At 45.4% G+C, this 13435-nt stretch overlaps 1 protein-coding gene across 1 annotated transcript in view; it reads right to left on the bottom strand.

Moving 5' to 3' along the window:
* Positions 1-739: 739 nt before the first annotated feature.
* Positions 740-13435, bottom strand: part of LOC122632796 (dystrophin, isoforms A/C/F/G/H) — a 223326-nt gene continuing 210630 nt past the window's right edge. Inside the window, exons 45-55 of the mRNA XM_043819988.1 lie at positions 6284-6543; positions 5816-5974; positions 5379-5515; positions 5077-5281; positions 4813-4898; positions 4376-4703; positions 4157-4268; positions 3359-3997; positions 3131-3245; positions 2751-2840; positions 740-2097 (exon numbers count right to left, since the gene is read on the bottom strand). Of these exons, the coding sequence (XP_043675923.1) occupies positions 1997-2097; positions 2751-2840; positions 3131-3245; positions 3359-3997; positions 4157-4268; positions 4376-4703; positions 4813-4898; positions 5077-5281; positions 5379-5515; positions 5816-5974; positions 6284-6543 (2232 nt within the window). The 3' untranslated portion in view covers positions 740-1996. The remainder of the gene's footprint in view (positions 2098-2750; positions 2841-3130; positions 3246-3358; positions 3998-4156; positions 4269-4375; positions 4704-4812; positions 4899-5076; positions 5282-5378; positions 5516-5815; positions 5975-6283; positions 6544-13435) is intronic.

Here is a 13435-nt window from a genome sequence, read left to right as displayed (position 1 = left end):
TTTTACGACTTTGTCATTTTCTCACGCAGGCGCAATTTTATGGGAAAACGAGAGACGATACGTCGTAAAGGTAACGCCGATTAAAACGTTGCTCGTACGCATAGCCGTACGAGAGATCTCTCGACGTTCGAAAAACGTAATAATGATATAAAAAGGTGTCCATCATAGACGACATTTATTTTAATAGCCGTTCGTTCGTACCCGCTTATGGGAAAACGACGTGCTACCCGGATGGCCGTTGCGTTGTCGTGCTGGCGCCCACCGCTACTAGGAATCGTAAATCGAATAGGTACGAATGCATATGTGTGCGTGCGGATATATATGTATATACATACGTGTATGTATATATATGTTCCGCGCGAGAAATTTGAATATGTTTTTAATCGCCGATCGACGCCATTTCAATTTCTTTGCAATCTCGACGACTCGCGGATACTTGGAGGTCAGTTTGCGGACACTTTGCGGACCCGGAAGCAGGAGGACTCGCCGAGGTTCTTGCACTGCAGCTGCACTTTCGAAATCTCTCTCCTGTCCGATATTTTCTCGACTCTCTTCTCAACGCCTGTTCAAAAGTTCTCTTTTCGTTCTTTGCGTACGTTGTATATACGTAATGTTTTTTACTCATTCGCGATTATAACGATGACTTCGTTATCATTGTAGCGACACGTAAAGCGTAGATAGATATAATAAAACATGATCGAGAGAAATCGCTCAATAATGAATAGGACGAACTTGTGGCTATATTCCGAAAACACGACAGATTTATTTTCTAGACAACTTTTATTACATATCAGAATACGATCTACGAGATGATGTCAATTTGTAAATTAGATACTTATCGATATACTCTTAAATATATAAGTAACATTCGGCGTGCTTAAATAAGAGACATTGCCATTTGTGTTTGTTAAAAAATAGGAAAACTGACGTAATTGGATAAGAAATAAACTCGAAAGTCGCAATGCGCGTCCCTCTTTCTCCCTGCTACGTGTTCTTTATATCATCGAATAGAAAATGTTCTCAACCCGTGTATGTACGTGTATTCTATATGCGTGCACGCGAATTTGTGTACGTGTGTGTTTTGGTGTGTACGTAAATAAACATTGTAACGACGTAAACTCGAAAATCGCGGCCAATTGGGTACAATGGAGTACCTCTCTCTCTCTCCCTCCTCCCCACCAAAATCGCGCGTATCAATCTAAAATCACTCGTGTGTCTGTCTTTTCTCAGTTATGTCGAGGAAGAGCCCGTGGCAGTGAACAGAATGGGTATGTAATATAGCCTACGATTTATAGAATATGCAATTTGATACATTGTTTTTTATTACTTTTTTCGCATGCATTGTTAATGATATTCTCGTACGTGTGACGTTTACTCGTTCCTGTGTGCGTGTATGTGTGTTTGCGTGTGTGTTTGTTTTTTCTTCAATCGTGTTACTTATTATAATTCATTATATTTTCCTCTCGTATAGTTCAGCTAGCAAGCATATAACGATTTATTTTTCTTCTTCCCTTTGGATCTTCGTTACGATTAGAATTTCGTTTCTTTTTTTTTTTTCTTTTGCTTTTTTCTCTCTCTTTTGCTTTCCACATGATATGACGTATCAATATGTATGTAGTTAAAGTTTCGCACTTTTCAGGAGATCGCCAAAGCCAAAGAACCCATTATTAGTCTTTATTCACAAAATTCAGCTATACAATGGTATATATCAAAACTTATAAAATAGAAAAAACCACTATGGCGAGTCTCCTGGTTCTGCGTTTGCGCGACAAATCGTTTGTTTATACTATATACCATATGCTCTTGTCTTTTCTGATATGCATTAGAGCCAAAAATTTGACGATATCGATCATTCGTGCTTAAGATTATGTTTTCTTGATATTGTAAAGCCGATGATATATCAGCGCTTGATAACTAACGTCTTCCTTCTTCCATCCTCGTGCGTATCGAGACGTCGATGAAAATAGTTTAGCACGAAGACTTGCGTCCCACGTCGTTACTTGAAAGCCGGAGGCGGTGCACCCTGACCATTTGTCTTGGATGAATCTTCACTGGTCATCACTGCTACTAATTCCCCGACGGCCTTTCCAAGGTCACCTTTGATAATGAAATTTGTAAACGTGAATAACAATTTCATTAATTTAACGTACACATATTGTCCAACTAAGACAATGTTATTTTCTTTTTTTCGCATACGATTTAAGCAGAATGTTGTCGATTACGTTAATTTCTGTCGAAAGAACGGAAGACGATTAAAAAAGATGGATATAATGTGTGCGTGTGTTAAAGATGAAAACCTGCCCTTACCTTACATCCAGCCTGTAGCGTGAAAGCAAAAAAGTTTTGTCAATGGCATGCTGAATCTCAAAGGAGCCAAGCGACGCACATATAACTTAACAATTATTTATCGAAGCTCGACCAGGCTTGACCAGATATGCAAAGATGCTATTACGCAATGTGTACCGAGGTAAATAAAATACTAAAATGGATACTGACGGTAAACAAACGCAACGACGAATGCGACAACTTTGATAGATGGTCAAAGCCCCCAAAGATCGAAAAGCAAAGCTTCTCGGTTATTTCTGATAGCAAACATATACGTATACATGTACGCATATATACATATGCATATATATACACACACATGTATGTATGTATAGAGAGAGAGAGAGAGAGAGAGAGAGAGAGAGAGAGAGAGAGAGAGAGAGAGAAAGAGAATGGAAATGAAGATGACGAAATTTGGAACGAACCTGCCATATTCAAGAGATTACTGTGAGAATGCGGCGGGGGTGGTGGTCTCTCTAAGCTGCCCACTCTGCCCTCGTTCGAGCCTCCACCACCTATACCATATACCCAATGGCGATAAGCAGAAACTTAAGAAACGTCTTGATCGTTAGATATTTTAAATGGTATTTTTACGCGTCATTGACGTCGACGCGTTGCTAGGTACACACGTATCGGATGACATCGATTTATACTTTACCACAAAAATCGTAAATGACATAATAATAAGTGTTAATCGGTTAAAGTGTCGGCCAGTGTTAACGATCACCGATATCGGATGTGCGGCGTTTTGATAGAATCGACGTCTAAACGATGACAATTTATACGAATCGTATGATACAAGTACCTGGAGAGTCGTGGTAATGGCCGTTTATTTTCCCTGGCGAATCGGTCGCCAATTGAGACGCGGTAACGCTTCGAATTTGTAGAGTTCCCGTCTTCGAGGGCGAGGAAGCGTTCGGCTGTTGAACAAAGTTAACTTTTTCTTTATCGAGGTAATCAGAAGGAGTAGTAGGGCTCGAACGCGTTCTAAGTAAGTACGAGTATTATAGGAGGAAGATAAGCGCAAAGTTACCTCGTCCAACAATTGCCTGAGTCTCTGCAGCTGTGCTTCCAACTGGCGATTGTGATCTTCGAGTATTTGCATACGGGCCTCCAATCTTCCTTTGTGCTGCCTCAACAATTTAGCCTCCGCGATCATATCGCAATCGGGTTGTCTCGTGCCGTGGCCATCTTCGGGGGTCGATCCTGGCGTCTGTTTGGAACGCAGCCTCTCGTATTCGGCCTGCAACGTCGCGTTTTCTTCCTCGAGCTCGCGTATCATCGCTTCGAGTTCCTCCCTTTGCTCGGCATCGATTGCCGCCATAACTTGTACCGGGCTTCTAGGTACGTTAACGTTGTCACCGCCGTTCAAACTCTGACAGTAATGGGCTATCAATTGGTGTTCGTCGTCGCTGTCCGGAGTGGAATTGCTTCTCGTACGGGACAATTCCACCTCGGCCAGCCGAGACGCGTACATCTCTAAACGAGAGTGCATGTCCTGACTGAGCGAGCTGTGCTGCGGCGAGGGCGCTGGACTTTCCAATGCGTCTCCCTCGAGCACGGTTTGTACCGGCAGATATCCGACTCTGGGATGTTTCTTGAAGTACCGCTTCGACTTGAATTTGTTGCGTAACGCTCTCGTAAAGTCTCGCACGTCCTCGCCCGAGGTTGTCTGTCGAAGAAAGAAACTAATTAGGAAAATAATTAGAACGTAGTTACGCGAGCGGTACCATGCTACATCCTTTCTATATCCAGTAATTCCCAATACACTATTATCCCAATCGATGGCCTTGGCCAATTCATAATAATATACTACGATATATTTACTTACAGCCGTGCAATATTCCTGCATCGGATGGGTCAATTTGTGGTTCTTCGCTTTTCGACCGGAGAAGAAGCAATTCTGGCACATGTCGAAGTTGAAGCACTTCAAACATCGATATCTGCGAAAAGTAATCGGAGGAGTAACGGTTAGAAGAATTTCTCGATCTCCGATCCTCGTTCTTCCCTCTGTACGAGGGGATTGGACGGACAGATCGAATGGTCTTACCTGAAACCTATAATCGGATATTCTTTACAGATGTTGCACTTTGCCTGATGCTTGGCGCTCTCGGCAGCGGAGAGTCGATGAAGTACAGGCAACCACACCATACTCTGCGGTTCTTGTTGGAGCCAACTGAGAAAGTGTACGGCCTCGATCTCGTTCTTGTCCTTTCCTGCTTTCTCGAAACAACTACGTACGCTCGGCTCGATATTGGATCCGCCGAAGGCTGCCACTTCGCCCAATTGTCTCGGTACTTGTATGCAATCGTGCAACAGTAATCCCAATTTTCGTTGATCCACCAGTCTATTAGGATCGGCGATTAGTCGAAACAGATCTGAAAAATGGATAAGACGATCGATGAACGAGACGACCTACGACCTTTCGCCTTTGGACTTTAATTACACGAATCCTCGTTGGAAGAACGACGAATAGGATATACTCACATCTGTACTTTTCTTCCAGGTGGCCCTTGCAAAGCAGCACCAGGCCGACTTTGAAGGACAGCACGCGAATTTGACCGGTTCGTTGACTGAAACGAATATTTTGAATCTCTTTAGAATCGGACGTTTCTCGCCGAAAGACGGATACGTTTTTCGAAAGGCGATACTACTTTTCTCTTTTCCGAAATAAGGCTTCGGCGCGATCGGCGCGAGATATTTCTTCCGGCGTGGTTGCTAATATCCGTTTTACCAAGCCAACGAGCTCACCTGTCGTATACGTTAAGGAGCCAATTTATCGCCAGATCGATGCACAGAGGTACGGATACTTGGGTCGGATTGTCAGCCGCTATGATCTCGTAGAGCGACGTCAAAACGGTCACCATATCGGGAATGTCTATCAGTTTGTCGTTCTGCGCGCGTAGACCGTGCGAATCGAATTGCTCCAAAGCGGTGGAAAGGCTCAACAGATCCACTGCGAAAGAAAGATGGAATATCGTGATCGGTGACTACGAGACGTATTATATGATACTATCGACGATTACACATCATATATAGGAGCGTCTACTCACGGCACAATCGTTTCTGCACGGTGCGCAATTTCATCGCCGTTCTGTACGCCGAAAAGCGAACTTCGTTCAGATCCGCCAGCGAGGACATCAGCTCGATCATTTTCGGATGATCCCAATGCGTCGTCTCCAGTTGGTGGCTGCAATTCGACGACATTCGATTCTTACTCCTTCGGAAGAATTTTATAACTTTGGGAGAATATTACGAGAGAAATCAACGCGTCCAAGGAGAAGGTTCGACAGGGTCGGTAGGAGCGTTGAAAAAGTTCCTTTCTTTTTCTTTTCTTTTTTTTTCTTTTTTTTTTTTCTTTTTTTAAATATGTGCTTCGAAATCGAATGTCGAACGAGGTATTACGATTCGAAGCAGGCCAAAGGTACTAGATACGTTCGAACGATCGAAACGATCGAATAGGAAAGGAAAGGTAAGAAGTAGCGATTACTTGATATAGTAAGGCACTTTGGCGGGCGTGAGGGCTCTCTCCCATGGTAGTTCCACGCTGCTCGCGAGGAAAGCCTGACTACCAGGAGTGCTGCCGTCCTTTCCAAATCCGCTTAGCAACTTGTAACGCTCGTCAACCGCCACTTGCAGCACCTTCCATCTACGAAAACAGGGAAAATGAAGTAACGTTAACGCGGGTATCTCACATATATTCAGAAATCTTTTACGTGCGGAAATGTCGGGGGGAATGGGAAGAAACGGAAGCGTAATTGTAATCGATAAACGTTGCGCATCGTATTTATGCATTTATCTCTCGCGAGTTTACGCGACACCTTATTCGTGTGGAAACTTTCAAAGAGGAAATTAATACTTTCTCGCAATACTTTCTCCGAACGAGTTCGAGGTATCGTAGGATAAGTACGTACCTTATTGACGAGTACGTTAGTAATCCGCGTACGTACGTACGTACCTGCTATTGAGATCTTCGAGTTTAGCCAAAAGGGCGTGAGAAACGATGACGCTGCTCGACGCGAAGACGCTAGCTTGATCGTTCGTATCCTCGATGTTCCTCTGAATGGGTACCAATCGTTCGCCAAACTTTTGCAACTGTTCGAGCATTTCCGACGCTTCGTTCGCATCACTCGGATTTTGCCAACCGCTTTGAATCGCCTCGGCTGCTGCCATGCGGGACGAGAGATCCTCGAGACACTTTTGGAAGACACATATTTTCTGAAAAGAGAAGACCGATTAACGATCGTTGCGCGAACGTCCTTGCCGTGCGTTCGTCTCGATAGATACCGTCTCGTTTTAACGTCTTTTATCGTACTCCTTTAAGGGGTGGAAGAGATTGTCGCGAATCCGAAGAAAAAAATTACACACGCGACCTACATAATTAAGTTAAATACCTTCAGCTCCATTCTTTGTTTTTTCTCCCCCCCCCCTCTCATCTCAACGAGTAGGATTAATTTAATAAAGTAATATCTGTCGAAGAACAAATACTTGCTTTATTACTTTGTAACGATATCGAGGAAAGAAGAAGGATCGTTCTTCGTGTACTCAATTAAAAGCATTGTTCGGCCGTCCTTTTTAATACGTATTTCATTATCCTTAAAAGCAACAATTTTCCTACCTCTTTCCTCTAATATAATCGGAATGAAATCAGAAGGCGTACTTTGTTCTTGGTAATACTCCACGTGAAAGTAATTACGCTATCGAAGTCGTTAGGTAAAATCAATAGAGACTCTTTCGCGAGATTCTTAATATCGAACGGCACCGGGATAATATCTATTAAACGAAGGAAGAAATCCGATGATTTTAGCGGCGGATAGAGTCGAGGAGGTCCAATTGAAAATCGGCAGGAGAGGGAGAGGGAGAGAGAGAGAGAGAGAGAGAGAGAGAGAGAGAGAGGGAACGGGTGGTCGAGTAATTTTTCTTCCGACTTGGCACGGTGTCTGCGATGTCATTTATTATGTAGCCAAGCAAGCAATTAAAGTTCACTCGTCCGTATTCACCCTCCTCCTCGTCCGAACTTCTTCGAATTTATTCAAGTTAATTGTCTGGCGCCGTCCAATATCCACTGTTGTACATAGACCGTGGTCCATTAACGGCAATTAACCGTTACGAAGGTCCTCCGAATCGTTTCTTTATTTGTTCGGTATTTTATCGCGAAACCGTGCGTAACGAACTATCTATAATGACGTTTTAGAAGAAGAAAGAAAAAAAAAGAAAGAAAAGGAAAAGAAAGAGTTGGAGCGATTTTTAGCGATATCCATCGCGTACGCGATTATACGGGAGTGTAACCGTTAGACGAAATATCATCGGGTGGCAAATGAAATGGCAAGGACGATCGTACGCAAAGGTCATTTTCGCGCAATCACGACATTGAGAGGACAAATGAATTCGCGTAAACCGATTGCACTGCACGATAATGTCCCGAGGGAATTTCTATTCGAACGCGTTGATTTAAACGCGATAAAGCAATTACATTAAAATATAACCTACGATCGAGTGGTCTTGGAGTATTTCGTCGATCGAACTTTTGTGTTTTGGTACGTTATTCGAGCGAATTTATCAGAACAATTTGATGGCCGATTCGAATCGAGCGCACGAGTGGGACCACTTTAGCGATTGTTTATGTTACAAGAGGAGAAAGGTACTGGCTCGAGAAATGTAAGCAGGAACTCCGATGTACTTTTAAATACGATGGTCCACTAGACGAGCACGTGCGCGCGTCAACGACAAAACCGTACGTTTATTTTTCAGCTAAACGCGAGCACTCATCATACGGCGACGCCCTTTTCCGCGCCCTTTTTCGCGTTGGACCATTTTCCTTTAAAAGGAAACAAAGTGTATCGAGAAGGAAGCGCGTACCGAATTAATCCAAACGTTTCGTATCTTTGAAATAGGAAGAAATGGCTTCTCAAAAATATTTCTACAGGATATGCGCGACGTAAATAGGATAGGCGTGCTCGTATACCAAATTTATCCGCTTTTTCGCTCTCGAAAAAATCGTCGATCACACGATTTTGGAGAATTTTCGACGGTCACTGTACACGCCGAGGGTTACGCAACGAAGCGGGGAGAGAGGGGGGGGGGTCGGGGAAGGGAGGAGAGACGAAGAAAGAAAAAGGAAGAGCGGAGGGGGATTCGCTCGTAAATAGTCCGAATCTCGTGGCGATTTTCCGTTATTTATTGGTCATCGGTGGCAGCGGCGCCTCGTTCGCTGGCAACGCGCCATGCGAATCTATTACGAGTCCGGGCTCGTCGCGCTAAAACTCGCCACCAGATTCGTTCCTTCCTTCTCGAATCGAGGGATTACCCTAGACCTTAACCTCGCAGACCTTACGTTCTTACCTTGAAAAAGATTCCGAGTCACGTTACCCAAAGTATCCTATCGTTCCGTGAGAACGAACGAATTGACGAACGATCGATGAGAACGACTATTCGTATTGACGTTACGCTTATAAGATATATATCTATGCGTATGAATAGTAAACCGTTTAAACGACGAATTCAAGTACGGAAACTACGATAAGACGAAAAGTAAAATGAAATAACTAAGATCGAGCCAACAAAGTTTATAAGGCAAGAAGTATATTTTCAAGGAGAGGTCGTTAAGACCAAGTCCGGCTTGGAATTAATTTAGACGTCGAGGTGCTCGTAAAATCACCAATAAAGATCTCTCTCTCTCTCTCTCTCTCTCCCTCCCTCGAACGCGTACTATAAACGAATCGATGAGAAACCGAGATTAATATTAAAAAGTTGCCTCGATTGATCCAAAGTCGAAGCGAAGAAAATTTTCGATATTTTACTTTCTCGAGAGAAGTCGGATTGAAGTGCTCGCGAAAGAAAATAGATAAAATCAATAGCGGCGCCGCGCGGAGAGAATTATATTTGACTATTATATTTTGCCGAACTTTTAACCTGATTTCCTTTCGTTATCTCCTCCTCTCGCGCACTTACTTTTTTCTTTATCTTTTTCCAAGTTGGAAAGAATCTCATTCGAGAGATCCGAGATGTCTTAATTTATAAAATCGACGCACGAATCTGCGCGAGAGTTTCCCAGTTGCCATAAATAACGAGCGTGTCGTAGAAGGAACGCGAGCGAGTTAACCAAGACCTCATCTTCGATTCATGGAAGCGCCGCGCCGCGCCGATTCGAAAACGATTCGAAGAAGAAGAATAAGAAGCGGAGCAGAAGTAGGAACACGAGCGGTATAAATCATCTCCTTTTCCAGCTCTCTCTCTCTCTCTCTCTCTCTCTCTCTCTCTCTCTCTCTCTCTTCTCGGCCCCTGTCTCCGAGATCGCACTCTCTCCTTCCATCTCCTGTCGGGATCGAAATCTCTTCGGCAAGCGATCTGGTTCGCATCGGCCGGCCGCGACCGTCTTACTTCCTCGCAACGTGGCTCGTCTTAGCGAGTTGTTAATGGCTTCTCGTGCATTCGATCCATAATTAACGAAGCTTCGTTAAAAGAGAAGCGGTGTCGGGTCGCCGCTAGAGGACGAAGTCGGACGAAGAGAAATAAGAAGAGCCGTAGAGGAAGACGAAGAGGAAAGGGTTTTCGATGAGAGGGACGATAAAAAAGAGGAAGGATGAAGAAAAAGTGAAAAGAATCCAACCGGTCGGTGCGTGTAGAGAGAGGGAGATTCAAACGCACGCGACTGCAAAGAGATCGCGAAAAGAGAATTAACGTTACGACGATTCGCGCGATTTTTTTTCAAGAGTTCGTCGCAACGAAAAATAACCGCGAATATCGAACGAATTCGAGAGCGATCTCACGACCTGTTTGTTATCGTTGTAGCTTTTCGAGGATGCGATGCAACCTCTCGACGACGTTCTTCTTTGCGATCGTTAAAGGATGGTTCGTTCCTTCGGTTGTATCTTTTCGAACTCGGACGATTAATTCCAGCGCATTTGTTACAAGACAATCGTACGTACGCGCTTTCCGTGTCTCCTGATATTTTGTATCGATCGAACGCGACGTAACACTCGTAACGTCGCACTCCTTCGCATTTTCCATTTCTAAATTCGATAAATTTCAAGCGGAATGTATCGTACGTACTCGTAAGGATATCCCATTTCGCACGTTTGAAGTCTCTCTCTCTCTCTCTCTCTCTCCCTCTCTCGCACTATCGGTCGCGTAAAGCGATGAAACATTTCGTACATTTACGGTATAAAGAGCAGAGGCGTGGAAAAGAAAGATATTTCAACGGATCATCTCGTACCGCGGAACATCCGTCAGAGCGATAGAATTTCACACGTGAGAATGGGGGGCATCGAATATGCAGGCTCATCGATAAAAACTTGCCATTGTTGCTGTCGCTACATCCAAGTTCTAGATGCATTTCTCCCCTTGCTGGTTCGACGCGACACGTCGAAAGGATCGAGAGTAGGAAACGTTATCGAGGCCGCCGGCACGCCGGATACGATTTACATAGATACAAAGGACGAGCCGCGAAATTATTTCCGACAATGGAGCTCTCGATCGCGTTTCCCTAATGTACGAGAAATCGAGTACTCGCGATGAAACCGTCGACGTACGTCGTTACGTCCTCGCGACAACGGCGTTAAGCGATCTATCGCGCGTAACGCGTTATCTCGGCATTTTATTCGTTCGTTCGTCGTGCTTTATCTTTGTCCTCGAGTGGAAAAAATCCAAGTGTCCGTGACGCCGATGTGACCACGAGGCGTCGATACATGGGCAGGCACCGATGTACCGATATGGAGAGGAAACGGTCTATCCCGAGGGAGATAAGAGAAACGCCTAGAAGCCATTCGCGACACATCCCTCGAATAATCGCGAAGCGCGGAGACGGAGCACGCCTTTCGAGATAATTTTCCGGTTACGATTCTTTCTTCGTCGTATCGTTGTCCCGATCGCCGCGTCGGCTCGTACCTCGTACCTACGTACGGCGTCTCTCGTCTTGGCATAGCGAGTATGCACGACGCACCGAAATAGCGACTACTACCTCTCCCGCGTCGCGCAAGAATCGAACGCGTCTGTTCCAGCGTACGCGAGGAGTATCGGATTTGTAGTCGAGGAGTAGTCGTGGAGTAGTAGGAGAAACGGTAAGAGCAATTTCCTCGATAGCACCGGTCGAGAGTGCAACCGAGGAGGGCTAACCGAGGTGAGCGAGGAGAGAGAGGCTCGAGGAGAAACAAGCCCGACACGCTTCGGTGGCTTTGCTCTCTGCCGAACAACGAGGCCGACTCGGTGTTAATTACCCGCAATTGTCTCTCTGCGAGAGGATCGCGTCTCTCGAAAGCGAGCCCTCTCCAAAGAGCGCTCCATCTATATCCATCCCTACGTGTATCTCTCTTCTACGAGAGAGTAGATGCGCGTTCGGCCAAGTACAAACGCGTCGCCGGTAATATACGGTAGCGACGATAATTATCTTCCTTCTGTCGACTTTCCCTAGCGTTCGCTCCACGTTTCCCCCTCTGGAAATTAAATTTTATCGAACTTTAGGCACGATCGAAGAGAACTCGAATGCGTTAGAAAAATGATAATTCTGATCGTAAACTCGAAGGATAAAGATCCGTTATTTCCTTTATCTCGTTCGGCCGATCTAGGAAGCCGATCGTCGACGCGCGCGACCAGGAAACGGCCCGTATACGGCCCTTGCAAATCCACCTCGAACTCGACGTCTCCGATCGAGATAATTCGAGTACGCGCGTTGGCTCGATCGAATGCTACCGTTGGTCCGACCATTTTTCTACTCCGATCGTTTCTCTCCTCCTTCTTTTTGCTCCTCGTTACGCGAATAAATTGCCTACGAATCTGCAGGTAGGCCTTCGCCGGTCGAGATCATTTGTCAACTGGAAAGTAGAAAAGGAAACTCGCGAAGAAGGAAGGAAGGAAAAAGGTGCGACTCCTCTCCTGAGGCGTGAGATGATCTCGAGTAGTAGGTATTTCCGATTGCACGGACGTCTTTCTCCTGCATAGTTTGCATCGCCGCTCGTTTGCTGCGAGCGTTCTTTCGACAAAGAACAAATTACATTCCGTGCGTGCTTCTCCTCGCGCTCGAGGCTCGAATGCTCGCCCACGTTACGATCGTCGTTGTTGTTCTTAGTCGTCATCTTCCTTCGCGTGCGAGAACTTATTTGGGAAATTAGAATCCGGAGCTCGCGCCTCGAAAGCGGGTCGAGATGCAACGCGGAGAGCGAGAGATCCTCTCCTTCTCTCGCTTTTACGAGGGAGAGGAAAGAGAGCAAGGGAAGGGAAGGGAAGGGAAGGGAAGGGAAGGGAAAGGAAACGAAAAGAAAAGAAAGTTGGAAAGAGAGTTCGGATAAAGAATCCTCCTCGAGGAAGGCGAAATACGCTATAAATGCGGCGTTCGCCGAGCTAGGCGCCATTTCTTATTGACGTAATTAAAACTCTCGCGGCTAAGTAAAGAGAACGTTAACGATCGTCGGTTTCGTTGAATCGTCTTTGGGCTAGTCGCGTGGTAATTTGATCGTTAAGCACTTGAAAATATGGAAGTTGGATCGAATCGCAATCGGTTACTTCGAGAGAGAAAAAACACTTTTTCTAGATTTATGCTCCGTCCATCTCCGACGTGACCCGGTTCGAGAGACTTTTCTCGCACGTTCGTACGTACGTACTTACGTGACTCCTGGTTCGCACTTAATGGGCCTTTAACCCCTTGCCGGCAGAACGAACGAACGAACGGACGAACGAACGAACGAACGAACGAACGAACGAACTCGTTCCACGGCGCACAGAGACTTCCGGTACAATTTTCCCATTGAGCGAAGGCCCGTTGCCCCATTAAAATGCCCCTTCTTCCTTCCTCTTGGCTCGTACACGAGCTCCGGGAGAAAGAAAGAGAAAGAGAAAAAGAAAGAGAAGGAGGAGGAGGAGAGAAAGAGCGGTGGGAGAAAGGCTCGTTCTCGTTCGTTTCGACCTCGAGACGACCATGATGAATGGGGCTGAAGGATCGGTGCCCCGCTGCCTAAATCGAGCGACGGCGCACGGTTCATTGATCTCCACCTTTTTCCGAGCCGTCCAGTTCAGTTCGACGCCGGTCGACGTAACGGAAATTACGCAGAAAGCGTTTTTGCGCTTTAACGAGAGAGAGAGAGAGAGAGAGAGAGAGAGAGAGAGAGAGAGAGAGAGA

Source organism: Vespula pensylvanica, chromosome 11 (genome assembly GCF_014466175.1).
Source record: "Vespula pensylvanica isolate Volc-1 chromosome 11, ASM1446617v1, whole genome shotgun sequence".
Taxonomy (NCBI): domain Eukaryota; kingdom Metazoa; phylum Arthropoda; class Insecta; order Hymenoptera; family Vespidae; genus Vespula; species Vespula pensylvanica.
This window is presented reverse-complemented; position numbering and strand designations above follow the sequence as displayed.